General features: G+C 46.5%; 1 protein-coding gene across 1 annotated transcript in view; it reads right to left on the bottom strand.

Moving 5' to 3' along the window:
- The window catches only part of LOC133766332 (laminin subunit alpha-3-like), a 197,919-nt gene that overhangs the window by 107,542 nt on the left and 63,387 nt on the right, over positions 1-26,990 (bottom strand). Inside the window, 6 exon segments of the mRNA XM_062200018.1 lie at positions 6,951-7,069; positions 9,752-9,867; positions 13,736-13,827; positions 16,966-17,136; positions 18,224-18,342; positions 19,357-19,474. Of these exon segments, the coding sequence (XP_062056002.1) occupies positions 6,951-7,069; positions 9,752-9,867; positions 13,736-13,827; positions 16,966-17,136; positions 18,224-18,342; positions 19,357-19,474 (735 nt within the window).

The following is a 26,990-nucleotide window of genomic DNA, read 5'->3' as shown; positions in this document are numbered from 1 at the left end:
AATATTGTACCACCCATGAAAACTGTAGACACTATCATCTTAAATGTCATTTTTGTTCTTTATACTATAATTTTATAGGTATTAGTTATACATACATTATAAGCCTCACAATATAATGTTGTAATATTTGTTTGATACACAACTACTCAAATATTCTCCTTCATTTTATTTCAATAAGTTAATAGTCCCCCCCCCCAAAAAAGTGTCTTTTTAATTTAGGCTTTCAATCTTGTTTTTCATGGTATTTTTTATTTACCTTTATAAGTCTGTAGCTACTGTAATGATAAACTCACTTAATATATGATATTGTAGCCTTCTCTTTTTTCTTACTAAATGCAGCTGGAAGCCTATTAATTTTATCAAACTTAAAAAAAAAAAGCTTTTGAGTTTGTGAATTTTCTCTATTGTTTGCCTGTTTTCCATTTAGCTGAATTCTACTCTAACTTGATAAGGTGGTATTTAAATCTTCATCTGTGGTCATAGAATTGTCTCTTCTTCTCTTTAATTCTGTCAAATGCATTTTAAAGCTCTTTTATTAGATGCAAACATGTTTATGATTACTGCTTTCCTGATGAGTTAACCATTTTATCATTAAGAAATATTCCTACTAATTCATGTGTTAATGCAATTAGTCTTGAGGTCTATCTTATCTTGTATCAATATTACCACTCTATCTTCTAAATGCTTACATATCTCCCTATTTATTTGATTTCAACCAACCTATGTTTTTATATTTAAAGCTTATCTTCTTGAAGCAGAATATAGTTGTGTTTTTCTTTTTTGATGCATTCCTTTAATTTCTACTCTGCATTGGGGTCATTGGTCCGTTAACACTGGTATATTTGTGATACAGGTGGATTTAGGCCTGCCACTTTCATATTTATCTCTGTCTTTGGCTTTGGTATGTGTGTGTTTCATTTCTCTGTTTCTCCTTTCCTCCCTTCTTCATTTGAATATTTTATTTTTATTTTATTTTTATTTTTGACAGGCAGAGTGGATAGTGAGAGAGAGAGAGAGACGGAGAGAAAGGTCTTCCTTTGCGGTTGGTTCACCCTCCAATGGCCGCTGCGGCTGGCACGCTGCGGCCGGTGCACCACGCTGATCCGAAGCCAGGAGCCAGGTGCTTCTCCTGGTCTCCCATGGGGTACAGGGCCCAAGGACTTGGGCCATCCTTCACTGCACTCCCAGGCCATAGCAGAGAGCTGGCCTGGAAGAGGGGCAACCGGGACAGAATCCGGTGTGCCAGCGCCACAAGGCAGAGGATTAGCCTCATTTGAATATTTTTAAAAAGTACATTCAAATATTCATATTGGTCTTTTAGCTTTGTCTCTGCATTATTTTAGCAGCTGATTTAGGGATTATTGTATACATCTTTAACTTCTCATGGTCTAGTTAGAGCTAATATTGTGCCACCCATGAAAACTGTAGACACTATTGTCTTAAATGTCATTTTTGTTCTTTATACTATAGTTTCACAGGTATTATATATACATATATTACAAGCTTCACAATATAATGTTGTAATATTTGTTTGAAGCACACCTATACATTTTAAGGAATCCTTTTCTTAAAAAATCTTTATATTTTCCCAGATATTGACTGCTCTAACAGTCTTCATTTATTCATGAAGATGTGAGTTTCCATGTAGATTGTCTAACCTCTGACCTGAGGAATTTCCTTTGTCTTTCTCATAGTGTAGGTCTCTTAGCTTTATTTTACCAGTGAAATCATTTTCATTTTGCTTTCGTCATTCAAGAATATTTTTGACAAAAACAGAATTCTGGCCTAAGGGTTCTTTTATTTTTCACTTCAGAAATATTGCTCCACTGTCTTGTAACCTCCACAGTTTCTAATTAGGAGTTAGCAGTCATTGTAACATGCTGTTTTCTCTGTGTACTTTCAAGACTCTCTCTGTGTTCCTGGTTTTCAGCAGTTTGAATCTGCAAGGCTCAGGGTGATTTTTCTGTACTCATATAGCCTGAGGATCACTGAGCTTTCTGAATCTGCCTTAGCCTACAGCAGAATCTGAAAAATTTGCTGCCATTGTTTCTTTACATTTTCAATTTTCTTTGCTTTACCTGCTCCACTCTGCTTCTGACTCCCCAATTGCATGTATAATGGACATTTCAGTACTGTATCATGGGTTCCCAAACCTTTGTTCATTTTTTTTTTTTAAATATGGATGCTGTGGCAAACACTAGTAAGGATAAATTATTTATTTAACTAGATGCATTTGTTATATACAGACCTTCTCCTTGAGATTTTATTTTTATTTATTTGAGAGGCAGAGTTACAGAGAGAGGGAGGGACAGAGAGACAGAGAGACAGAGAGAAAGCTCTTCCTTCCATTGGTTCATTCCCCAAATGGCTGCAATGGCCAGAGCTGGGCGGATCCAAAGCTAGGAGCCAGGAGTTTCATCCAGGTCTCCCACATGGGTGCAGGGGCTCAAGCACTTGGGCCATCCTCTGCTTTCCCAGGCCATAGCAGAGAGCTGCATTGGAAGAGGAGCAGTCAGGACACAAACTGGCACCCATATGGGATGCTGGAACCACAGGCAAAGGATTAGCCTGCTACACCACAGTGCAGGTCCCTGTTTAGATTTTTAAAAAACTACTTTTCTTTCCCTTCTTCAGAATGGACAATTTCTACTGAACTTAGTTAACTTCACTGATTTTTCTATTATCTTCACTCTACTATTGGGCCTATCCAATTACTTTTTTGAATATTTTACATTTTTTTAGTTATAGAATTCTTGTTTTTTTCCTATTACAGTTTTTATATCTCTGCTTATTTATCATTATTTATCATCATAAGCATATTTTTACATATACCCTTGAGAATAGTTACAACAGGAGCTCTAAACTCCTTGACTTGGGCTGGTGCCGTGGCTCAACAGGCTAATCCTCCACCTACTGGCGCCGGCACACTGGGTTCTAGTCCCAGTCGGGGCGCCGGGTTCTGTCCCGGTTGCTCCTTTTCCAGGCCAGCTCTCTGCTATGGCCCGGGAGTGCAGTGGAGGATGGCCCAAGTGCTTGGGCCCTGCACCCCATGGGAGACCAGGAGAAGCACCTGGCTCCTGCTTTCAGATCAGCATGGTGCACCAGCCACAGCGGCCATTGGAGGGTGAACCAACGGCAAAGGAAGACCTTTCTCTCTGTCTCTCTCTCTCTCTCACTGTCCACTCTGCCTGTCAAAAATAAAATAAAATAAAATACACTCCTTGACTGCTAATTTCAACATTTGAGTCATCTCAGAGTTGGTTTCTATTGGCTGTCTTTTCTCTTGAGAATAAGTCACTTTTTGTTGTTGTCTACACATTGAAAAACTTGGGGTTGTATTCTAGGCAAGGTGAATGTTGTAGAGACTCTGGATTCTGCAATATTTTCCTAAACAAGAATTTGTTTGTGAGGCAATTAATCTGACTTTACTCAAATTGCAAACTCTCTCAAGTCTCAAATAAGTTATGCTAGTCTTAGTAGAAACACATCCTGTACACTAATGATTCAGGAGTCAGTGAGAAACTTGGGAAAAAACTTCTACACAGAATTAGGGGTCACCCATCTCTTGAGTTCTGTTTTTCACAGATACCCCACTTACTTCCTAAAAGTTGTTGTTGCATAAAGCTCTGCCCTCCAATTCTTTGGACTAGAAGGATTCTAGGTATTCTGGAGGAATTTTAGCCACAATACACAGCACCAACTTCTGTGTACCTTTTGGCTGAAGTCTTTCACCCAGTGCTAATCTGATTCGCCAACTGGCAGCTCCCCTCCAGTACTCTCCTGCTGTGTTTACTTGCAGTGGCTCTAGATCATTGTTTTTGGTTTTGTCTTTTTGTTTTGGGGATTGTTTTTTGGTTTGGTTTGGTTTGGTTTTGTATTTTGTCCTTGATGTTCAGCTGTTATCTATGAGAGGGCTGGGTCTTGTAGGAGCTAAAGAAATTCAAAGCAGAAGCAGAACTTCCTCTTGATTCTTGAGTTATGAATATGACACAAAAGTTAATTATGCTGAAATAGTTAACTGCTAAGTCTTCATCACTAACACAAAAAGGCAAGATAATTTTGTTAACTAAATATCCAACTTAGGCAAAAGGCATTTTCTGTTTAAGTTGGAAACAAGTACAATATTTCCAAACAACATTTCAATAATTTCACCTGCAAAAGAAAAATGCTTTTGCAGAGCTGCTATAAAAAAATAAAAGATGGGCCTGTGCTGTGGCATGGCGGGTAAAGCCCTCCTCCTGCAGCGCCAGCATCCCATATGGGTGCCCATTCGAGTCCTGACTGCTCCACTTGCAATCCAGCTCTCTGCTATGGCCTGGGAAAGCAGCGGAAGATGGCCCAAGTCTGGGGGCCCCTGCACCTGCATGGGAGACCTGGAAGAAGCTCCTGGCTCCTGGCTTCGGAACACAGCAGCTCTGGCCGTTGTAGCTAGCTGGAGAGTGAACCACCGGATGGAAGACCTCTCTCTATGTCTGTCTGTCTGTCTCTCTCTATCTCTCTCTTTTTTTCTCTGCCTCTGCCTCTCTGTAACTCTGCCTTTCAAATAAATAAATAAATGTTAAAAAAAAAAAAAAGGGCCGATGCCGCAGCTCAGTAGGCTAATCCTCCGCCTGCGGTGCTGGTACTCCTGGTTCTAGTCCCGGTTGGGGTGCCACTTCTGTCCCAGTTGCTCCTCTTCCAGTCCAGCTCTCTGCTGTGGCCCGGGAGTGCAGTGGAGGATGGCCCAAGTGCTTGGGCCCTGCACCCGCATGGGAGACCAGGAGGAAGCATCTGGCTCCTGGCTTCGGATCGGCACAGCGCACTGGCCGTAGCGGCCATTTAGGGGGTGAACCAATCGAAGTAAGACCTTTCTCTCTGTCTCTCTCACTGTCTAACTCTGCCTGTCCCCCCTGCAATAACAAAACAAAACAAAACAAAACAAAACACCAGAATACTATATTGATGGTTTTCTGGAACAACAGTACAAAATGGACAGGAAGAAGAAGAACAGGGTCATCTAAGGACACATTGAAGGGGCTTGGTCTTTAACCTGGAGAAAAGATTCTACATGCACAGACCAGTGCTTCTGCAGCCTTAATGTGCTCATGAGCCACCTGAGGGCCTTCGGGTGCTTAGCCTTAGGAAGATCTTTCATGTATGGCTGAAACTTTGTGATTTGTGACAAACCTGAAACATATTTTCCTTATCACCAATGACAGACGCTATTGAATGTGTGCAACAGAAGACAAGTGCAGAACTGGAAATCTCTCTATGGCTATGTAATCCTGGTTCCATGCAAGTGGGAATCTCCTATAAAGACTGGTTTTTTTTAAGATTTATTTATTTTATTTAAAAGGTAGAGTTACAGAGAGGCAGAGGCGGGTGGTAGGGTCTTCCATTTGCTGGTTCATTCCCTAGATGACCAAAATGGTTAGAGCTGAGCTGATCCAAAACCAGGAGCCAGGAACTTCCTCCATGTCTCCCACACAGGTGCAGGAGCCCAATAACTTGGGCCATCTGCTGCTTTCCTAGGCCATAGCAGAGAGCTGGATCGGAAGTGGAGCAGCAGGCACCAAAACCAGCACCCATATGGGATGCCAGTACTGCAGGAGGCGGCTTTATCCGCTATACTACAGCACCGGCCCCAAGACAGTCTTTTCTTTCTTTTTTTTTTTTTTTTCTTTCTATTTTTTTTTTTTTTTTTTTTGGATAGACAGAGTTAGACAGTGAGAGGAGAAAGAGGCAGAGAGAAAGGTCTTCCTTCTGTTGGTTCACCCCCCAAATGGCCACTACCGCCAGTGCGCTGCGCTAATCCGAAGACAAGAGCCAGGTGCTTCCTCCTGGTCTCCCATGCGGGTGCAGGGACCCAAGCACTTGGGCTATCCTTCACTGCACTCCCGGGCCACAGCAGAGAGCTGGACTGGAAGAGGAGCTACTGGGACAGAACTGGCGCCCCAACTGGGACTAGAACCCAGGGTGCTGGCGCCGCAGGAGGAGGGTTAGCTTAGTGAGCAGTGGTGCCCGCCAAGACAGTCTTTTTAAGACAAATGTTTTAACAAAACACAGGAAAGGGGGGGCAATATAGATCAAATCTGTTACATATTAGGTAAGATTTGTAATGAACGCCTCAGTGCAGATACACTCATTACCCTCATCTGCAATGCATCTCTCTTGGCTAAACTTTAGTGAACCTAATTGTCCTACAGAAGGGATGAAACATCAACACTTCATACTTGGTGCTTATGTCAGACATCAATAATTCATCATGGTGCACTTCCTCACGGAGTCTAGATTCAGAATCTAGCAGAAGACAGGATGTAAAGTCAGCTCTGGTGGCCAGTGCTGTGGTGCAGTGGGTTAACACCCTGGCCTGAAGCGCCGGCATCCTATATGGGCGCCGGTTCTAGTCCCGGCTGCTCCTCTTCTGATCCAGCGCTCTGCTGTGGCCTGGGATAGCAATAGTAGATGGCCAAGACCTTGGGCTCCTGGCTTCGGATCGATGCAGTTCCAGCCATTGCAGCCATCTGGGGAGTGAACCAGCAGATGGAAGACCAACCTCTCTCTCTCTGCCTCTCCTTCTCTCTGTGTGTAACTCTGACTTTCAGGTAAATAATAATAATAAAAAGTAAAGTCAGCTCTGAAGTCCGTTTCTATTCGTTCTCCCATCTTAGATTTTCTACCACAAGATGGGTAGCAGCCTGGGTGACAGCCAGGAATTCTCTCCATGTGGTTGGAGACCTACGTGAGGAACCTAATGGAAGGTGTTTGGGTAAACATCCCTCAGTGCATCTTCCCTACAACCCCTAAATTATATGCAGCCAACAAGGCCTTTGATGATCAGAAGTGAAGAAACGGCCTCGGAAGACAGCCCGAGTCGGACAGCACTTCCTCGATGTCTTCCCAGAAGCCAGGCTTACCGAGTGCTCACTCTGCCCAGTGATGCCTGCGCTTTGGTTTCAACAGGGCCTCACCTGACAGCTAATGCAGACGCCCCCACCGGCGTAGACGCCTTGAGTATTCAAGCTCGCTTGGCGCTGCTCCACACCAGGATCATAGTAGCAGTCGATGGCATGGCCGTGGCAGTTGCAGGCTGAAAAAAGTGTGCAAAGTCAACATTTCATCATGACCAGCAGACATTTTGCAGTTCCCCCCACATGGCATTGGTGCTCGCTGGGCTGCCACAGTGTTGGTCCTGGAACACCAGGGCCACTCTTAATAGAACATTGTACAGATATTTACACAAAGACCAGCCTGTGATAAAATGTCATATATATAGCTCCTTTCATTTGATGCTAAATGAGAGTGGTTTTTCTCCTTTAAAAAAATAAGATCTGTAATTGTAATAAATTAAGATATATCAAAATGCCAACTAAACTTCGTACAGAAAGAGAATATGATTGTTGCTAGAGCTACTACTAATCGTGATAAGGGAGCTCTTGGTGCACTGTGAAAAGTGTTGCACGGAAATTATCTCACATATTCTGCACAATAACTCTCAAGGTGGGTCCCCTGGGGAGGAGAGAAATGGAGGATGGGACCCCAATGACACAGCTCACGGGGGAGAAAGGCACGGTTCTGACCTTTGTTTGACGCCAAAACCTGTACTTTGAGCCAATATTCTAAACTTTCATCTCAACACTACCATGGTGACCAATTGGGAGTAATACTCATGTCTAACTCCAGGGGCATGGCTAAGCAAGTTGGTTTATCTGCCGAGTGTAAGTTCCGTGTGACAGAGACCGGATGCACTCCACCTGCAGGAGCGTGTCACCCTCAGGACACAGTGGGTGCACACACACACTCATCAGACTGACTTGAATCCATAGGAAGACAACACCCTGTGCCATCAAAATTGATGTCCAAGAGTATCTTAATGATTTTGGAAAAACTCTAAAAATATCAAGTGAAAAAGTGAAGGATATGAAATAAATAGATAATTAATCTTGAATATTTGATGTATCCACAAAACGCTAAAATTATCTGATGAAATATTTAATAGTGGCTCTCTCTGCAATGATCTGAATGCTTGTGACCAGGCAGTGTCCACACCTTCCCACAGTGTTAGCCTATCTCAAAACTCCCCAGAACTCCCCTCCAGAAATCTCTTTTATATAAGTTCACTGGTCATAAGAGCATCACTCTTATCACTTAACAGTTACAGAAAATACTTGATCAACAAGTGTAAAGTCATTACTCACCTAATTCAATACACCTGGGTCCAAATGCCTTTTGTCATTTATATATATATATATATATATATATATATCCATCTTCAACTGCTAAGAGTATTCAGAAAAATGGGCCACAGCTTCTAACCATAATAATCCAATGTCACAAGAATGTTTTCAGCACTTGCCATAAATAAGTGGCTTCCCAAGAAGATGGGCTTAAAACAAAATCTACAGTTGGATGTCTCAGGGCTTCTTTGTTTAAAACAGCAGTTTCCATACTTTACATCACACCCATAAGTTAAAGCAACCCCTGTCTTTTCTCCACCTTTCTCTGGTCCTCTTTCCTCTGCCTCCTTGATCCTGCTGAGTTACTTTTCACACCTCTCTCACTCTGCCCTCTATGCTCCCAACTTGCTGCTCAGATAGCAACCTCGCCTCCTGTCCTATCTCAGTCCTCAAAATAGTTAAGATTCCTTAGGAAGTGGCGAGGGATTAAAATGTTATGATGGATGTTTCCCTCTTAAGGTTGCTAAAAGAGGAGTCCAGTGGGGCCAGCACTGTGGCGCCATGAGCTAAGCTGCTGCGTGTGATGCCAGTAGCCATATTGGAGCACTAGTTCACATCCCAGTGGCTCCTCTTCTGATCCAGCTCTCTGCTGATGGCCTGGGAAAGCAGCAGAAGATGGCCCAAGTGCTTGGACCCCTGCACCCACGAGGGGAGACACAGATGGAGTTCCAAGCTTCTGACTTTGGGCTGGACCAGCCCCAGCCGATGTGGCCATTTGGGGGAGTAGATGGATTATTTCCCTCTATACATATCACTCTGCCTTTCCTTGCATTTCTGAATGCTCATTGCATGTTAGTAATTTATACTACTATTGTTCATTTTCCCCTCATATTTATATCTTAATTTAGAGTGAGGTGCTTTTATCTCTAGCCTGGGAGTTCTTCAATACAATGGCTCCCCCTTGATTTTGGTTTTGCCTTCTGTGGTTTCAGTTACCCATGGTCAACCTCAGACCAAAAATAGTAAATGGAAAATTCCAGAAATAATAATTTCATAAGGTTTAAATTACATGCCATTTGCGTACCATGAGGAAACATACTGTCCCATCGTGTCCTGCCTGGGGACAGGAATCATCTCTTTCCCCATTGTCCCCAGGCTGTATGCACTGCCTGTCTGTTAGTCATTTAGGAGCTTAGTTGTCAAGTCAACTGTTGTGCTATCACAGTACTTGTGAGAAAGTCTGATTTTACTCAATAATGGCCCCAAAGCAGAAGTGATGAGGACAATTTGGATACATCAAAGAGAAGCTGTAAATCACTTCCTCTAAGTGAAAAGATGACAGTTCTCAACTTTATCATGGGTATGTATATATAGGAAAAAATAGAGTGTATCTAGTGTTCAGTACTACCTGTGGGCTCCAGGCATTCACTGGAAGTCTTGGAATGTTTCCCCACCGATAAAGAATATAAAAGAACTGAGTCCCTAAGACTGACATGATCCCAGCCTCTTCATGAGCTCAGGGAAACATGGCCTCAGTGCCCAGGTAGAGAGGGGAGACCACGTAAGGGTCCTTAGAGTCCCAGCTGGGCACTCACCTTCACACTCATTGTTCTGTCCCCAGGCAGCCGGCCGCCAGCGCCTCTGATTGTACCCCACGCAGCAGCGGTCACACGTCTCTCCACAGGTGTGGTGCCGGCATTCGCACCGGAACCTGGGCATGGGAGCAAAGCACATCTCAATAACTGGAAACTTTGATGAAGATCAGTTGATGCAGTGTGACAAACTGACACATGAACACAGTTGCCAGGTTCGTCCCTGGACTGCTCATTGAGTAATCATGGGAAGAGAGCACTTTGCAGATGCTATCTCAAGTCCCCTTATCCGTGTTTTATCTCCATTTTATAGTTGGTGAAGCTAAGATTCAGAGGTATTAAGACACTTGCCCCTGCCAAGGTCAAGGTGATAAAACTTAACTTGACTTTGAACAAATGAACAAACCAGTGCTATGTCTCCTGCGATGTGTTAAATATCACATTTTCACTAATATCTGGGAGTCTGTGAGACACATCTGCTCAAGTTTTTTTACTGGCAGTCATATAGGTAGACTTACCAAATTACAGGACAGCTACTCATAGGTTCACAGAGGACTCTGCTGCCAGAGGCTGTTCCAGTACCATCGCAGGGCCAAAGACTGAGATAACTCAGCAAGACAAAGAACTAAAAATCTACGCATCAGGGTGGGCATTTGGCCCAGTGGTTAAGATACCCTTCAGGACGCCTGCATCCTACATCGGAGGCCTGGGTTCAAGTTCCAGCTCCACGCCCGATTCCAGATTGCTGCTAATGTGTGTGCTGGAGACAGCGGGTAATGGCTCAAGTCGTGAGACCCTGCTGCCCACAGGGGAGACACTGAGTGAGTGCCTGGCTCCTGGCTTTGGCCATTGCAGGCTCTGGGATTAAACCAACAGATGGGATCTCTGTTTCTCTCCCCACCTTTCCTAAGAAATAGTTTTTAAAATTCTAAAAATCTAATATCTGTCTTAAAATGTTCCCAAGTTAAAATGAAATTGTTGTGGCCCTGGCAGTGAATTAGAACTCCAAGTGTTGGCCCTGTGCTGTGGCATAGTGGGTAAAGCCACCTCCTGCGGTGCCGGCATCCCATTTGGGCACTGGTTCGAGTCCCAGCTGCTCCACTTCCAAACCAGCTATGGCCTGGGAAAGCAGAATAAGATGGCTCAAGTCCTTGGGCTCCTGTACCTACGTGGGAGACCTGGAAGAAGCTCTGGGCTCCTGGTTTCAGATCAGTGCAACTCCAGCTGTTGTGGCCAATTGGGGAGTGAACCAGTGAATGGAAGACCTCACTCTCTCTCTCTCTCCCTCTCCTTCTCTCTCTTTGTAACTCTTTCAAATAAATAAATATTAAAAAAAAAAAGAACTCCAAGTGTTGAGTTTGCATTCATCTGTGCTTGAAAGTTGTTAAGAAGGCTTTTGGCTGTGCTTGTGGGAATCTCCTCACTCCTCCCCTAGGAGAGGCGGGGTGGCACATACTCGGTACACTCCTAGGGGAAGGCGGCACTCCCTTCCCCACTCAAGTGCCTGTGAAAACACATGAAAGCAGATTTGCCTTGCAGCACAGAACAGCTGGAGTCCAGATGGGCTCTTGTCAAAGAGGCGGTTTCAGCTCATTGCCATTGAGATCCTTGGTGTCAGCTGGGCTGAAAGGGTTTTCAGGGAAGAATGCAAAAAGAATGTATGGTCCTGCCACACTCACAGGGAGCTTAAAACTGCACTCAGCAAAACAAGTAGCTGGAGACCTGTCCGAGTCATATTCTTAGCCCCAAGTCATTGCTTCTCTCAGCCCAGGCTCATGGCTGATATTACATCTGCTCCAAAGATGTTATTGAAGATGTTGTTGATTAGAAAATCTCTTCAGGATGACCACTCCACCCATTCCCAGGGAAAAATTCTTATCTGCTTCTAGTGTCCACAGTCACATGTCTCCTAAGCAACTGATTGCTTTTTAGCGTATGATCCTAGTGAAATATGAAACCAAGCATATTTCCCTTTTTTACGTGGCTACTAGGAATCTCAGAATAAACTACGTCATCTTTCCATCTCTCCATGCATCAAGGTCACTGTGGTTTGCATGCCTGGTTAAAGCCTTCTTCCTGATTAGCCAATAGCTTTTCTGATGGTTTAGCCTTAGCTCCTCCCATTAAGTCACTGAATCCCCTTAAATATACTATGAGATGTGGATTTCATCAGCACTTGTACAAAGTCAGTCTGTTGAGCAGAAGTGAACCAGTAGGCGGGGGAGGCAAGGCAATGCTGCCAGAGTGGACACTGCAAGCTAGGCATTTCACTCAAGCGTAGGGGAATGGCCTCTCCACTCATGTGTTGGGAGCGATGAACCACCGGATACCAAAGGCCGCCAGGTCATCCAGAGACAACAGCTTCCAAGCAGGAAGCTCAGCGCCTCTCCCTTGGCTTCTCCTCCTCTCTCAGGTGGTACCATTTTATCCTGGACTCAGAACATTGCACGGACCTCTTCTTCCCCCTCTCTCCAACTCTGCACTCATCTGACCCAACTTCCAGTGCCTGAGGGCTCCACCCTCCCAGCTACGTGGTGGAGGTAGAAGAATCATCAATAAACAAGCGCTTGCTCATTAAATGGTGGTCAGCAGGTGTATGAGCCCTCTTAGCCCCACCTGATCCCTGAGCAAGGACAGCAGCATCAGGGCTCATCACTGGCCAGGGAGAAGCATACCACATAAATTAGGCCTAAAGATGTAAACCTGGGGCTGGTGCTGTGGCGCAGAGGGTTAAAGCCCTGGCCTGAAGCGCCGGCATCCCATATGGGCACCGGTTCTAGTCCTGGCTGCTCCTCTTCCAATCCGGCTCTCTGCTATGACCTGGAAAAGCAGTAGAAGATGGTCCATGTCCTTGGGCTTCTGAACCCGTATGATAGACCTGGAGGAAGTTCCTGGCTCCTGGCTTCAGATCAGTGCAGCTGTTTGGGGAGTGAACCAGCAGATGGAAGACCTCTTTCTCTGTCTCTACCTTTCTCTGTTATTCTGCCTTTCAAATAAATAAAATAAATCTTAAAAAACAAAGATCTAAACCTCAATGTGACTAAAGGGGAAACATCTCTGATAAATGCTGCTCTTGGAGATTTGTAGATTAACTGAAACCTGGGGAGAAAAGTATCCCTCTTGTGATGACATCCATATAGCCAATTGGTGACTACCAAATATGTGAGACCCATGCATTTTGTAGCATGTAAAATATCCCTCAATTAAAATCCAGAAAAGGTACATTCATGTTCATAGCAGCATTACTCACGATAGCCAACTCATGGAAGCAAGTCAGGTGTCCATTTACAGATAAATGGACAAGCAAAGGACACACAGCATTCCAGCCTCCCAAGCCAAAGGAATTCTGACACAAGCTGAACATGCATGAACTTTGAGGGCACCATGCAAAGTGAAACAAGCCAATCACAAACAGACACATATGATAAGGCTCCACTTCTCTGAGGGCCCTAGGGTAGTTGAATTCGTAGAGACAGAAAGTAGACAGTGGTTTCCAGAGCCCGGTGGGGTGAATGGGAGGTTGTGGTGTAGTGGGTACAGAGTTTCATTTTTGCAAGATGAAAAGAGTTTTGGAGATTGGTTGTACACAATGTGCATTTACTTAACAGGACTGAAGCGTACACATAAAATGGTTCATGTGACACATTTTGTTGTATGTATTTTCCCACAACTTAAAAAATACTTACAAGGATTTGAAAATGTATACCCCTGATCCTATTAAACAAACTTTAGTTCTCTTGACAACTGAAATCAATTGTTAGTGGCTGCCTGAGGTATCATCTTGTGGAGGTGCTATGATTGATTAGTCATGTCTACTGTGGACCCACAGGGGATATCTAAAAGGAGGGGAGGTGCATACATCACTTCTTTGCTGATCCTGAAACATTCCTGTGGATGGCAGGAACCCTGAAATATTTAATGCAAACATCCACTGAGATACTTAGACTTCTGCATAGCAAAGCTTTAAAAACTGCACAATGTACTTACAGTTGTTCAGGATTATTTACACGGCATACTTCAGCATGGCCATTGCAAACACACCGTCCACCAATGCTGATATCCTTTATGCTGTAGTAATACTATAGCACAACAGAAAGTAGAATGTATCAGCTTTACCAAAAAAAAAAAATCTTTCTCTTCCTAACCTTAAATCCACATCTGTGTTGACCCAGCTTCCCTTTTGTTCCATCCTCTTAAGTCACTTCTCCTTGCCTACATCCATACATAAGGGAACCACATTTGGACCGAACTTGTTTTCTGAAATAAATGCATTCCTCAATAAAATTTAATATAATGCTGCCAAGTTTTTCCACTAAAACAAACAAACAAATGATATGAGTGCATAGAAAGACATTGTCTTTGAAGAGTCATAACCTAGTGGGCAGGCATTTGTGCCAGTGGTTAGAGGCCAGGTGGGCACACCTGTGTCCCACATCAGCGTGCCTGGGTGCTCTGCTCCTGATTCCAGCTTCATGCTAAGGAGCACCTTGGCAGCAGGTGGTGGCTCAAATTGGGTCCCTACTACCCACATGGGAGACCCAGATGGAATTCTGGGATCCCTGCTTCAGCCATGTGGACATCTGGGGAGCAACACAGTGGGAGGGAGATCTCTGTCTCTATCTCTCTGCCACTCAAAGAAAGAAACCATTCTAATGATTAGAATCATGTCTTGTGGTCTATTAGAAAGAGATTAAGGACTTCCAAGTTTTTAAATCCAGATGTTAGACACAAAATATTTTATTTATCAAAATTAGATTTTTCTTGACAGGCAGAGTGGACAGTGAGAGAGAGAGAGAGAGACAAAGAGGAAGGTCTTCCTTTTGCCGTTGGTTCACCCTCCAATGGCCGCTGCGGCCGGCACACCGCGCTGATCCGAAGGCAGGAGCCAGGTGCTTCCTCCTGGTCTCCCATGCGGGTGCAGGGCCCAAGCACTTGGACCATCCTCCACTTCCTTCCCGGGCCACAGAAGAGAGCTGGCCTGGAAGAGGAGCAACTGGGACAGAATCTAGCACCCCAACCGGGACTAGGGTGCCGGCGCTGCAGGAGGAGGCTTAGCCTATTGAGCCGTGGCGCCGGCCTTATCAAAACTAGATTTTATGCCAGACATTTTCCATCTACTATGTGCAAAATACTGCCCCCGGCTGCAAGAAGGGACAGATATTTACAGTGATGGCTCTGAGACAGCCACACGAAGCAGCAGCTCAGGTTCCAAAGGGCCACAGTCAAAGTCAAAGGTTCAAGCTCCATAAAGGACAGAGTTAGCTTCAGACCCAGCCGAGTGAGTCCTGGCCCCTGAGCTATAAACACATAGGCACCCTCACCAAGGAGTCCCCCTCTCCAGCGCATCCCAACAGACGGCCCCTCCTGCCAGCTGCCTTCCTTCTCACACCTGGCAGGAGACTGCCTAAGACCGGGTGAGGAGTGTGAGGGCTGCCGGCTCACTGAGGCTGCGCTGGCATCGAGAACACCTGTCTGCCAGGGAGACCTGGAGCTTACAGGACAAGAGGGTCTTTGCGTCTGCCATTGTTGTTGAGTGCAGTAGTCTTAAAGAGCTCTACTCATTCGGGGTTTGCTAATTAAAAACTGCTCAGGAGTCAAAGCTTCCCAGCCACACTTTACTTAATCTGAAGCCATGAACAAAGCCCCTGGCTAATCTAACTGCATGAAGATAGCATGAGCGGCACCTGACAAGTGAATACTCAGGGGCTTTGCTGCTGATCAGGGTGGTGGCAACGGGGGGGGGGAGGGAAAGAGAGGGAGAGGGAGAAAGGGAGAAAGGGAGAGAGGGAGAGAGAGAGAGAGAGTGAGGGAGAGAGGGAGAGAGGGAGAGAGGGAGAGAGAGAGAGAGGGAAGCCTTTATCCAGCAGCTCATAGGACCCATGGGGCAGGATACCTGACATCCTATTTCTCCTTACATCCTATTTCTCCACTAAAAAGCAACCTGGATTTGGGGGATCAAAAGAACATATGTTTCATGCCTCGTAGACAATGACAATGGAAAAGCCTACGTTCACCTAAGTGAAAGGCAGTTTACAGAGACACAAGTGCAAATGTTGCAACTCTCAAAGAGATGGGTTTTGTAAGCACCTGCAGCCTGGCTGTAGATCAGCAGAAAGCCCACTCTCCCTTGTGAATCTCTGTCCTCAGATCCAACACGATCCCTCCCTGCCCCGACACAGGGGCTCACAGGCAGCAAAGGGAGCAGATAATGCAGAAGATGGCCCCCTCCCCCAGGGCAAAGCCTGGCCTTCCTGGAGACTGCTCAGAATCATAGCAGCACTTGAACTTCCTCCCTCCCTCCACTTCCCAGCTCGCTGACATCACCTAAAGAAAAAGCCACACTCTGTGGGCTGGCCCTGCCCTTGGCCCTGGGGCTGAACTGTGAAGGCTGTACCCACAGACCCTATGGCTCTTGGACTTCTGCTGGATTTGGCCTCAAGGAGCCCCTGGCAGGGGCTCAGAGCGCGGGAGAAGAGTGAGTTCAGTGACTTTTTTATCTGCGGCATCCTTCTATGCCTTGGACATAGAGGGCCGTGTCCTGACACCAGAGTGAGAGGTGTGCAGGGAGGGCGTCCCCTCAGCAGGGGGCGCTGTTCCCCCCCTACTGAGGCTGCAAAACCTTGCTCAGCCTCCTCATGGCTCGGTAGGGCAGCAAGGTGGCCAGATCTTGCCAATGGAGATGACTTTCGTAGAGCTTCTCTATGCTCGGCCCTCCCTTGTCTGCTGACCCGGTGCAGGGTGAGGGGATGGGAGGGAGGGCCCGGGTGGGGGGAGGTATCCAGAGGAGGACTCCCAGGCCCTTGGGCTGGCTGAACCACTACACAGAAAAAAACCTGGTTCCCTGAATGACTATGTGGAGTCAGTCTCACCTGCTGCCCCCCGGTGGACTGCGGCATGAACAATAAGCCTGTGTTGACTGTGGTAAGCCTCTGAGATCTGAGGATGGTTAGCTACAGCCGTAGGTAGCCCATGCGGACAAAGAGGAGGCTGGTGATCATCCTTTGCCTTTCATCTTCTGGGAATGGAAGGCTTTTGCTTCAAGCAGCCAACCTCCTAATTAATTACGTCTAGCATTTTTAGATAGAACAAGCCCCGTGCCTACACTCTGGCTGGCTATAAAGGTCACTTAAAAGAGTTCAAGGCAATTTGTCTGGTGCGCACAGAAAGCAACAAAACATCGTAGGTGGCGCGCTGGGCGCGGAGGGGCTGCCACTCACCCGCCGCGTGACGGTCGGATCCCGCTGGGCTTTGGAGATGAGGTGACCCAGGAGGGTGTTGGTGCGGAGGAAACGCAGGCGGATGTTTGTGGCCTGGGTAAACTCCCGCAGCGTGGGAGAGAACGTAAAATTTTTTGCACCTGGACGACCATTTATCAGGGAGACCACGACCTAAAATATGGCATACACACACACATACAGGAAAGGGGAGGGGGAAAGATCTTTCATCAAAATGTAGCAGCAAGCTCCGGTGCCTCCAAGCGTGGGGTACTGCAGACCTGGGGTGTTTGCAGGTGGTCTCAGACCTTGTCTGGGCCCACAGCCATCCCTGCCTGCTCCGTCTTCCCTCCCACATCCTGGCTCTGAGTTCTGGCAGCTCGGCTCTGGAGCGCAGGCTCCCAGGGGGTATCCCTGCCTTGTCAAGCCCATGTTGTGCTGGTGTCGCTGTGGGGCCATCAAACAGCCCACACACAAGGGCCTAAGGGGCCTGCTTTGTCAAGCTGCATCAAAGAAACGGCGCTAGAATCATCCAGACGTCGCAATGTTGGTGAGAAGGAACTCTCGGGATGCCGAGTTGACAGACATGCAGGGGCAGTGGGAAGAGAATCTACACAGAAGCAGAGCGACGTGAAGTCCACGTGTCTGCCGTGGCTGCTCAGGTGGGACCTCACCACTGATGGAGACAAAGGCGGACGCCTTGATGGAAGTCTATCTGAGACTCATTCATATTCATTACGGCCACACGAGTTCCGTGCAGTTCTCTGATCTTCCCCCTCTCTGCTTGTCCACCTCATCCACCAATAGCCAGGCTGCCTTTGCCCAGGCCCAGTGCAATCCAAAAGAGACTGATGCCGCCCGCCCCCCAGGCTGACAGGGACTGGTGATTAGTGCTGCCATCTGCTTCTCACCCCTCACCCTTTCTGGGGCTCATGTGTGGAGAGGTGAGCGCCATCATCTCTTCAGGTACCAGGGACCTATGTTCTAAATATCCCACCAGAACGGAGAACTTAAAACCTGGGCCTGGCCTCCTGAATCCTGGCGTCCCAGGGAGAATTCAAGACCCCACGCAGAATTCCCAACCCAACTCAACCTGGGAGCCCTCGGTGTGACTGCTTTATGCTCTAGCTTCAAGCGCTGCTTTCCGTCTTGATCTATGTGAGAGCTCTGGGAATCTGCAAGTTTCACATCAGGACTGGTTGGGTGTCTTCAGGTTCATGTCTGAGTCTTTTCTCTCGCGGGCCCCCCCAAACCTACTCACCTCACCGTTTTCCAGAGGCACGATCTGGGAATATTCAGTAGTACAGAGTACATCGTCATCCCGGGCGACAGCTGTATTGGCCTCCTTTCCAAATTGTTCCAGACAGTCTGTTTTAGAATCTAAGAAGAAAATAGTTTCATATTATAAAGTTAAACAGGATCACTTTGTTGGAAATCTCTTAAAAGGGTCCATGTTTTCGTAAGAAAATACACAAAAGAAAAAGAACAGAGAAGCATGTGAAAAATTTCAGACAGATGCTGAGTATGAAGTTTCCAGCCCTTAGAAGAAAATACCAAGTCATCCCAGGCCACTTGACCACCAGAAGCAATGTCTGCAGATGCGATGCTAACTCCCCTCGTTAAGCAAATTTACTCTCTAAGGAGCCTTTGTGGAAGAGCCCAAGGCCAATGCCATTCAAAGCAAAATTCCTGTCCACCTTGGTTCATCAGAGTTCCAAGACCCTGACATTCTTCTTTTGAGAAGAGAGAAAGAGTCACAATAAGAAATGCACAATGCAGGATCTGTGAAGACGGAACTTAGCTCCTAATCCTACATAATGAAAAAGGACTGGGGATAGGTGTTGTGATACAGCAGGTTGAACTGCCACTTGGTACACCTGCATCCCATACTGGCATGCCTGGGATCAAGTCCCACCTCTGATTCCGATCCAGCTTTCTACTAATGTACCTGGGAGGCAGCACGTAATATTGCCAGTACCTGGGCCCCTGCCACCTATGTGGAGCTCTCACATGGAGCTCCTGGCTCTTGGCTTCAGCCTGGCCCAGTCTTGGCTGTTGAAGGCATTTGGGGAACCACTGAATTGAAAATCTGTCTCTCCCTGTCACTCTGCCTTTTGAATAAATAAGTAAACAAAACTGGTTTAAAAAAAGAAAGAAAGAAAAGCATTGGAGTTTTGGGCCAGTGCTGGCACACTGCTCTCCCCCTGGTAGTTCTGTATCCTTGGGATGACTGAGCACATCCTTGAGCAATGGACATGTTCTGAGAGTAACCTGGGGGTTAGAATTGACCCTAACTAGCCACAATCAGAATCTAATTTTCTAATTAAATCCATGGTCTTGATCTGTTGCAAATAACTAAAGCCCCTCAGTGATGTGGTAGGCAAGACTACTTACGAGCAAAATACTGCCAAGGTGAGTATGTGCTTCCAAAGTCTACAGATCTTTCCAAGACCCAGAGATCAGGGCGAGGAGAATTTGCAAATTTGATTAAAACATAGGCCACCTGGAAGAGCTGATGAAACAAAAGAGACACCGTTAGTAAAATCACAGCAGCGACAGGTCCCGCCATCTCGGTATGACCCTGATTCCCAGAGCAACACATCCAGCCCCAGCCCCTCTCCCGAGATACATAGCCTTTCTTTTTAAAATTTATTTTAATTTAATTTTGTTTATTGGAAAGGCAGAGAGACAGAGATAGTTCTTTTATCCACTGGTTCACTTCCCAAATGCTCACAACAGCTGGGGTTGGGCCAGGTTGATGCCTGGAGCTGGGAGTTTAGTCTGGGTCTCCCACGCGGGTGGTCAGCACTCCAAGTACTTCAGCCATCATGATGCTGCCTCCTAGGGTCTGTATTAGCAGGAACCCAGAATCAGCAATGGAGCCAAGACTCAAACCCAGGCACTCTGATAAGGGACTTAGGCAACCTAAGCAGCATCTACACTGTTAGGCTAAACATCTACCCACATCCTTATTTCTGACATCTCTACCTGGGTGCTCTCAAGTTCATCACATTGAAAATCAAAAGCACTGGGCTGACACTGTGGCATAGAAGGTTAAGTCTCTGCCTGCAATGCCAGCATCCCATAAGGGGGCTGTTCCACTTCTGATCTAGCTCCCTGCTAATGTGCCTGGGAAGGCAGTGGAAGTGCTTGGGTCCCTGCACCCATGTGGGAGACTTGAAAGAAGCTCCTGGCTTCAGCCTGGCCCTGCACTGGCCATTGCGGCTATTTGGGGTAGTGAACCAGTGGATGGAAGATCTCTCTTTCTTCTCTCCTCCTCTTTCTAACTTTCAGATCAATAAATAAAATCTTAAAAAAAAAAAATCATCGCTCTTTATCCACCAAATATCCACCATCTTTGTCACACTGTAACCAATATGCCCCTGAATTTCAGCCCTCCTATACAGCATCTTGAAGTCAACATATACAGACAAGTCTGAAGGCAAGCAATGGTCACCACGTGCTGACCCTTCCAAGGCCGAGAGCCAGCATTACAGCACAGAGCGTCTCCCGGGGCTGTCAGAACCACCAGCTCCAGGTGCTGGAGAGATCACAGCTACATGACCGAGGCCTGAGCTGTGGCAGGGTGGGCTGGTGACACCTCCTCCTTCCCTGCACTTCCTCTGCCATTCCCTTTGTCCCAGTGCCCCCTGCTTCTTGACTGCTGTTCACCCTCCCATTACTCCTCTTCCCACGGCGCGGATGATGTAAAGGCACAGAAGTGGGCTGTGGTCCAGCTTTCCTCACCACCCACTCTTATGCTCCAAGGCGCCTGCCCTGTGCACCTCAGGGCTCCTTGCAGTTCATCCCCCGTTCCCTGGAAACTCATCTGGCTTGAATTTTGAACCCTGAGCTTGGATGCTTCCCAGCAGAGGCCTGGTAGCACAAGGAACACAGGTGCTAAACAAGTCAATGTTATCAAGTTAGTGAGCAAGGATTATCTCCTCCTCTGAAGCTCCGGGACCCCCAGGTACATCTCAGAGGGACCAGAGGGACGAGGACAGCCCACCTGCGTGGCAAGCCCACACAGCCCCTGGAGCAAGGAGCTTGGCTAGTCAGTGGGGGAGGGCAACTCAGACCCTGAGGGACCCTTTGCTTCCCTGGAAAGTAACAAAGAAGGAATCTTCACCTTTGTTTCATACACACCAGTTCATGGTAAGAGTCATACTTACAAAAAAAAAAAAAAAATAAGTCTGAGTATGCTAACCAATGCAAACATTCCAAACTCCAAGAAGCCATAATCCCCAGAACAGCATTTCTCAAACTTTTTGATCTCAGGACTCCTTAGACTTTTAAAAATTACCAAGGACCCCAGGGGACCACACTGTGGCACAGTGATTTAAGCTGCCTCTCCACTATCGATCCAGCTCCCTGCTGATGTGCCTGGGAAGGCAGCAGAGGATGGCCCGAGTGCTTGGGTCCCTGACACCCATGTGGGAGACCAAGGTGGGGTTCCAGGCTCCTGGCGTCAGCTTGGCCCAGTCCTGGCTATTGTGGCCTTTTGGGAAGTGAACGAGTGCATGGAAGGTCTCTCTCTCTCTCTTTTTCTGTCACTCTGCCTTTCAGATACGTAAGTCTTAAAAAAAAAATCACCAAGGAGCCCAAAATGCTTTTATTTACATGATATGAGTAGATACAATATTAAAAATTAAAGCTAAAAATCTAAATATATTAAATCTACCACATGTTAACATAAGTGTCATACTCATTTTTATTAAAAACTGTATTTTCTGAAGCAAATGTTTTCAAAAGAATAGTAGCTTTATGTATTTGCAAATCCCTTTAAATGGCTGGCCAAGCAGAAGACAGCAGATTCTCGCATCTGCTTCTGCACTCAGGCCCCCATGACAAGTTCTGGTTGAAGTCTTTGGAGAAGATCTGGCCTCATGAAGTTCTGCAAGGGGGAAATGGAGGACCTCAAAACTTGCGAACCCCCTGGAAGGTCATGGGGCTCTTCACCGTACTTGGAGAAGCCCCGCTCTCAGTCACAGAGGCTGACGTTGTCCTTGGAGAAGCCCCTTTCCTCACTTGTCTGAGGAGGGAAAAACCATCACACCAATTACTGAAAAGCGCAGTTCAGCCAGTTCTGCCCCAAACACTTGTTCCTTTGATCTCAACAAGAGTACTTACCTGGATTCAAATGAATGCCCCCAGACTGTCTACAAACACCGGGGAAAACGATCCAACTCATAAAGAAAAACTAAGTAGGAATTACAGGGCACTTGGAACACCATAAGCAACACCTAGGGGTGGGTGTGAGGAATTCCAAAAGACATATACCATGACTATGTGGGGAAAGAGTTTAGAGGAAATCCAAGAACTCCTGTTTGGGAAATTAGAAACAACTATGTTTTTCCCTTAAAAGTTTACATCTCTGAGTCCTCATCAAAGGAAAAGCACTTTCCGGTTCATGAATATGATAGACTACAGATGAGACGCATTTGAATACAGAAATCCTTCCAAGTAGCTTCACCCCTTCCCCCAGGTTCCGGCAATCAGAGCACCGCCCCACGCAAATCTGCCTCATAGACGTGATTCACCCATTACTGTGTTCCAGCGCCACCAAGCACCGCCCAGTCTCCGAATTCAGACTCACAATTAAAAGTGGGGTTTCATTCACCCCACTTTACAGATGAGAAAAGTTTGAGAGTGTGTAAGTGATAAGCCCGCACCAGGCAGATATAAAAATCCTGAGCCTGTGTGTACTCACAGAGAATTAGCTGTGCCATGGGACCTAACAGGTACCGAATACTGGACCCGTTTCATACTGGGGGCAATAAATTATCGAGACGGTCCACACATCACTGCTGCCACAGATGCTAAGATTCCACGAAAGGCAGCCCGGGGCAGGGGAGCTTTTGTTACAATACAGCACAAGAGTGTATTTGAGTGCACTGGTTTTCCAAAGTTGCACTCTCTGCTAACAAAAATCTAAACAGAGCTACCTCAATGGCTTAGAAGGGAGCCTCACTTTGTTCAGCTTCGTCTTGTTCCCATATCGTGTGTGATCCTGCGGAACAGTGGTTGGGAACGCCCGGCACGCAGACTGCTTAAGGACTGGGAAAACGTGGTCTGGCCCTGCCTAGGCAACTGCAGATGAGCCTCGGAATCCCATGAATCTCTAGCAGGCTAATTTTTAAGTGGATAATCTGGTATGGCCTGCGAACGAAGTCATACATACCCGGATGGCCTAGGGCAGGAGGCAGGCTCCCCGCCCCTTGGAAGCTGCAGGGGAGGTAAAAGGCCCCACTGTAGCAGCAGGTGGCGACTCGTCCAGGTTATCCATGGGCCTTCAACTGTGCTAGAGCTGCCACCCAGGCCTAATTTAACAAGCCCACTAATTTCACCCACTCGTCTTCTGGCACCCATCAAGACGCCCCGCTTTAAAATGTTTCTGACTATTGGCCAGCCACCTTCTGTTTTTTTTCTGAATCCCTTTGCACTAGTAGACTATAAAATGGTACTTCAAAAAGTTCACAGAAGGGGCCAGTGCTGTGGCGCAGCAGATTAATGCCCTGGCCTGAAATGCTGGCATCCCATATGGGCGCTGGTTCGAGACCCAGCTGCTCTACTTCCAATCCCACTCTGTGCTGTGGCCTGGAGAAGCAGTGGAAGATGGCCCAAATCCTTGGGCCCCTGCACCCGTGTGGGAGATCCAGATGAAGCCCCTGGCTTCAGATCAGCGCAGCTCCCCTGTTGAGGCCAAATGGGGAATGAAGCATTGGATGGAAGACCACCCCCTCTCTGTAGGTATAACTCTGACTTTCAAAAAAATAAATAAATAAACTTTCATCTGTTACTAAATAACCAAGTGACCCAGGCATTGAAAGCAACAAGTAGGGATTTCCTCTCTCCTGCTGGATAATTTAAAATTTTATGGCTTTTAAATAGCTCCTTCTGTGCAACTTCTATTTTACTATCAGTTACCTGGGTTTACTCTTTGGCCACTAAAAATACTTCAAAGCATACGTTAGTGACACTTGAGATTCCCTTAGGAAGCTCATTTATGAAACTAGAAAGCAAGGGGCTTTCTACAAACAGTCATTACAACAGTCATTACAAATAGAACAGGAAAAGCAAAGAAATATGGATTTTCAAAGAAACGATGTTTGGGGAGCAGAGATATGGGTGGGAAATGATTAAAAGGGGTTGAGCTGTAATCTTCCTGCCACGTGATTTTCTAACAAGCTAAAGAGGGCTTGACTTCCATCCTTGACTGTTTATATAGAGACACAAAGCAGGCCTTTGACTAATGCTTTAATAGAGCCCATGATAACCATAAAAGGTGGAGTGCGAGGCACCTTGACTTCAAAAGACTTCCAGGTAGGCAGGGAAGACAAAACAGGACCATCCGATCCTGTTTCTCTCCCCCAGTGCTCTGTGTTCTGAAGCCATCTATTCAGTTCAGGGCCTTCTTGGATTGTATGGAAGAGGTGTTCAATACAAGATACGAATGAATGAGTGAATGAATGAATGAACGAAAATTAAGACAATTTATCTGCTACTCAATTTAGCAAGTGGGTACCAGTTGGCAAACACGGAGACAGAGGGGCAGTGGTTTTGCCTAGTGGTTAAGATAATGCATCCGGGGCAAGTGGGCAAAGCTGTTGCCTAGGATGTCAGCATCCCAGTCAGGTGCCAGTTCATACCCCAGCTACTGCACTTCCAATCCAGCTCTCTGCTAATAGCCTGGGAAACGCAAAATCAGCGGAAGATGGCCCAAGTGTTTGGGCCCCTGCAACCCACATGGGAGGCCGAGATGAAGCTCCTGATTTCAGCCTGGCCCAGTGCTGGTCGTTGAACCAGCAGTTGTGCGTCTTTCCCTCTCTCTAATTCTTTCAAATAAATGAATAAATCTTTTAAAAAAAATAAAAAAAAGATACCTGCATGTGCCATCAGAGTGCCTGGGTTCAGTTCCTGGCTCTGACACTCATAACTCCAGCGCAGTTCCCTGACTGGGACTTCGGGAGAGTCTGGAGTGTTCCACTGAAGGTTCCAGTCTGGTTTACAGTCTGAATTCTACCGCAGAGTCACAGAATTTGTGAATTTTCCCAGTGACAAGCATCCTTAGCCAGGTCACTACCTGGATGCCACATCCTTCTCATGTAGTCACATCACATGGCACAGGATGCCGGGTTACCCTATTACTGATGACACTGCTGGATCACTTCCTTAGAAGGATGCTTGCCAGGTTTCCCCATTGCAAGCTGCCTTTTGCCTCTGTGATTAGTAAGTAATCTATCACATGATGGTTTTTTTGTTTTTGTTTTTGTTTTTGACAGGCAGAGTGGACAGTGAGAGAGAGAGAGAGAGACAGAGAGAAAGGTCTTCCTTTTGCCGTTGGTTCACCCTCCAATGGCCGCTGCAGTAGCGCGCTGCGGCCGGCGCACCGCGCTGATCTGATGGCAGGAGCCAGGTGCTTGTCCTGGTCTCCCATGGGGTGCAGGGCCCAAGCACTTGGGCCATCCTCCACTGCACTCCCTGGCCACAGCAGAGAGCTGGCCTGGAAGAGGGGCAACCGGGTATCACATGATGTTTTAAAACCTTAATTTATATTAACATTTCCATGATCTCTATGTGTGAAATATAAATCCAATATCAACAATATCAACACTTCCATGATCTCTATGTATGAAATAGAAATCCAAGTTATGAGAAAGTGAGACTATGGACCCAAATAATTAGGTTTACTTTGTGATTGATGCCCATTTGGAAAAGCTATCCAGTGAACTAATTTCTTTTTTATTTATCTGACAGGCAAAGTGTCAGAGAGGGAGAGACAGAATCTTCCATCCACTGGTTCACCCACCAAATGGCCACAACAGCAGGGTCTGGTCCTGGTCAAAGCTAGGAGCCAGGAACTCCATCCGGGTCTCCCATGTGAGTGCCTGGGCCCAAGTACCTGGACCATTGTCCACTGGTTTCCCAGGAACATCAGCAGGGGTTTGAATCAGAAGCAGGGCAGCCAGAACTCAAACCAGCACTCTGATATGGGATGCCAGCATTGTAAGCAGAGGCTTAACCCTCTGTGCCACAACACTGGTCCCTGGTGAGCCCATTTTTAGGGATGTTTTTGATGGAGAAGGAAATTAAACTCCATTTGGGAACCTGGTTTGAAAATTTTTTTACAAACTAACAGACAATCCTCATAAAACAATCAAAGCCAGTGATAAAAATGCAACTCAACTGACCAGACACAGGTCCTTTTAATCCTGATGCAAAGAGGAAATCTCCCAGCGGCTCAGCAGGTGCACCTCTTTCTTCTTGGATTATCATCACCCTATGCTAGGAAACTCAGTGCCTCAGAAACTCAGAAGGACTCTGCTTGGTTTTAGTCTGTAGAAGGCCTTGGCCCCTCTTCTTGGTTCCCGGAAACACCTGCTCACCTGGAATGAGCTCACCTGGGGAGATGGCTCATTCTAGAAGTTGCTGCAGAAGCCCCTGGATCACCTCTTATCCCAACATCTCCTTCTGAGAGGAAACCCATTCGCTGCTGACAAGCGCTGGCCTTTACAAGTTTCCTCTGTATTTTGCCAAGAACTTGCTCTCATCGTCATCCTGCCCCTTATTACTCTTCACCTCAGGGCCCACACCATCTCTCTCTAGGTTCTTTTTAAGCAATAAACACTCAAGTCAGCAGGAGGCAAAGACTGGGACAAGAACTGGGAAGGAGAGAAGACAGTTTCTCACTTCCTGATTTAAAATAACCACAAGAACTGGAGAAATAAAACCCCTAATCCAAAACTCAGTCTAAAGATTTGGATTACCACAATAACTTGGAAAAGTTCATTGATTCATCCATTTGAAAGGCAGGCCTCAGAGATAGAGAAAGAGGAGAGGGACAGGGAGAGGAGGAAGGGGGGGGGGGAGAGAAGAGCGAGCGAGCGAGTGAGAGAGCACTTCTACCTACTGGTTCACTCCTCAAATGCCCAAGGCTGGGCCAGGCTTGAAGCCAGGAGCCCAGAACTCAGCCAGGGTCTCCCACATGGGTGGCAGGAACCCAAGCACTGGGGCCAAAATATACATTA

The sequence above is a fragment of the Lepus europaeus genome, chromosome 9 (genome assembly GCF_033115175.1).
Source record: "Lepus europaeus isolate LE1 chromosome 9, mLepTim1.pri, whole genome shotgun sequence".
Lineage (NCBI taxonomy): Eukaryota > Metazoa > Chordata > Mammalia > Lagomorpha > Leporidae > Lepus > Lepus europaeus.
This window is presented reverse-complemented; position numbering and strand designations above follow the sequence as displayed.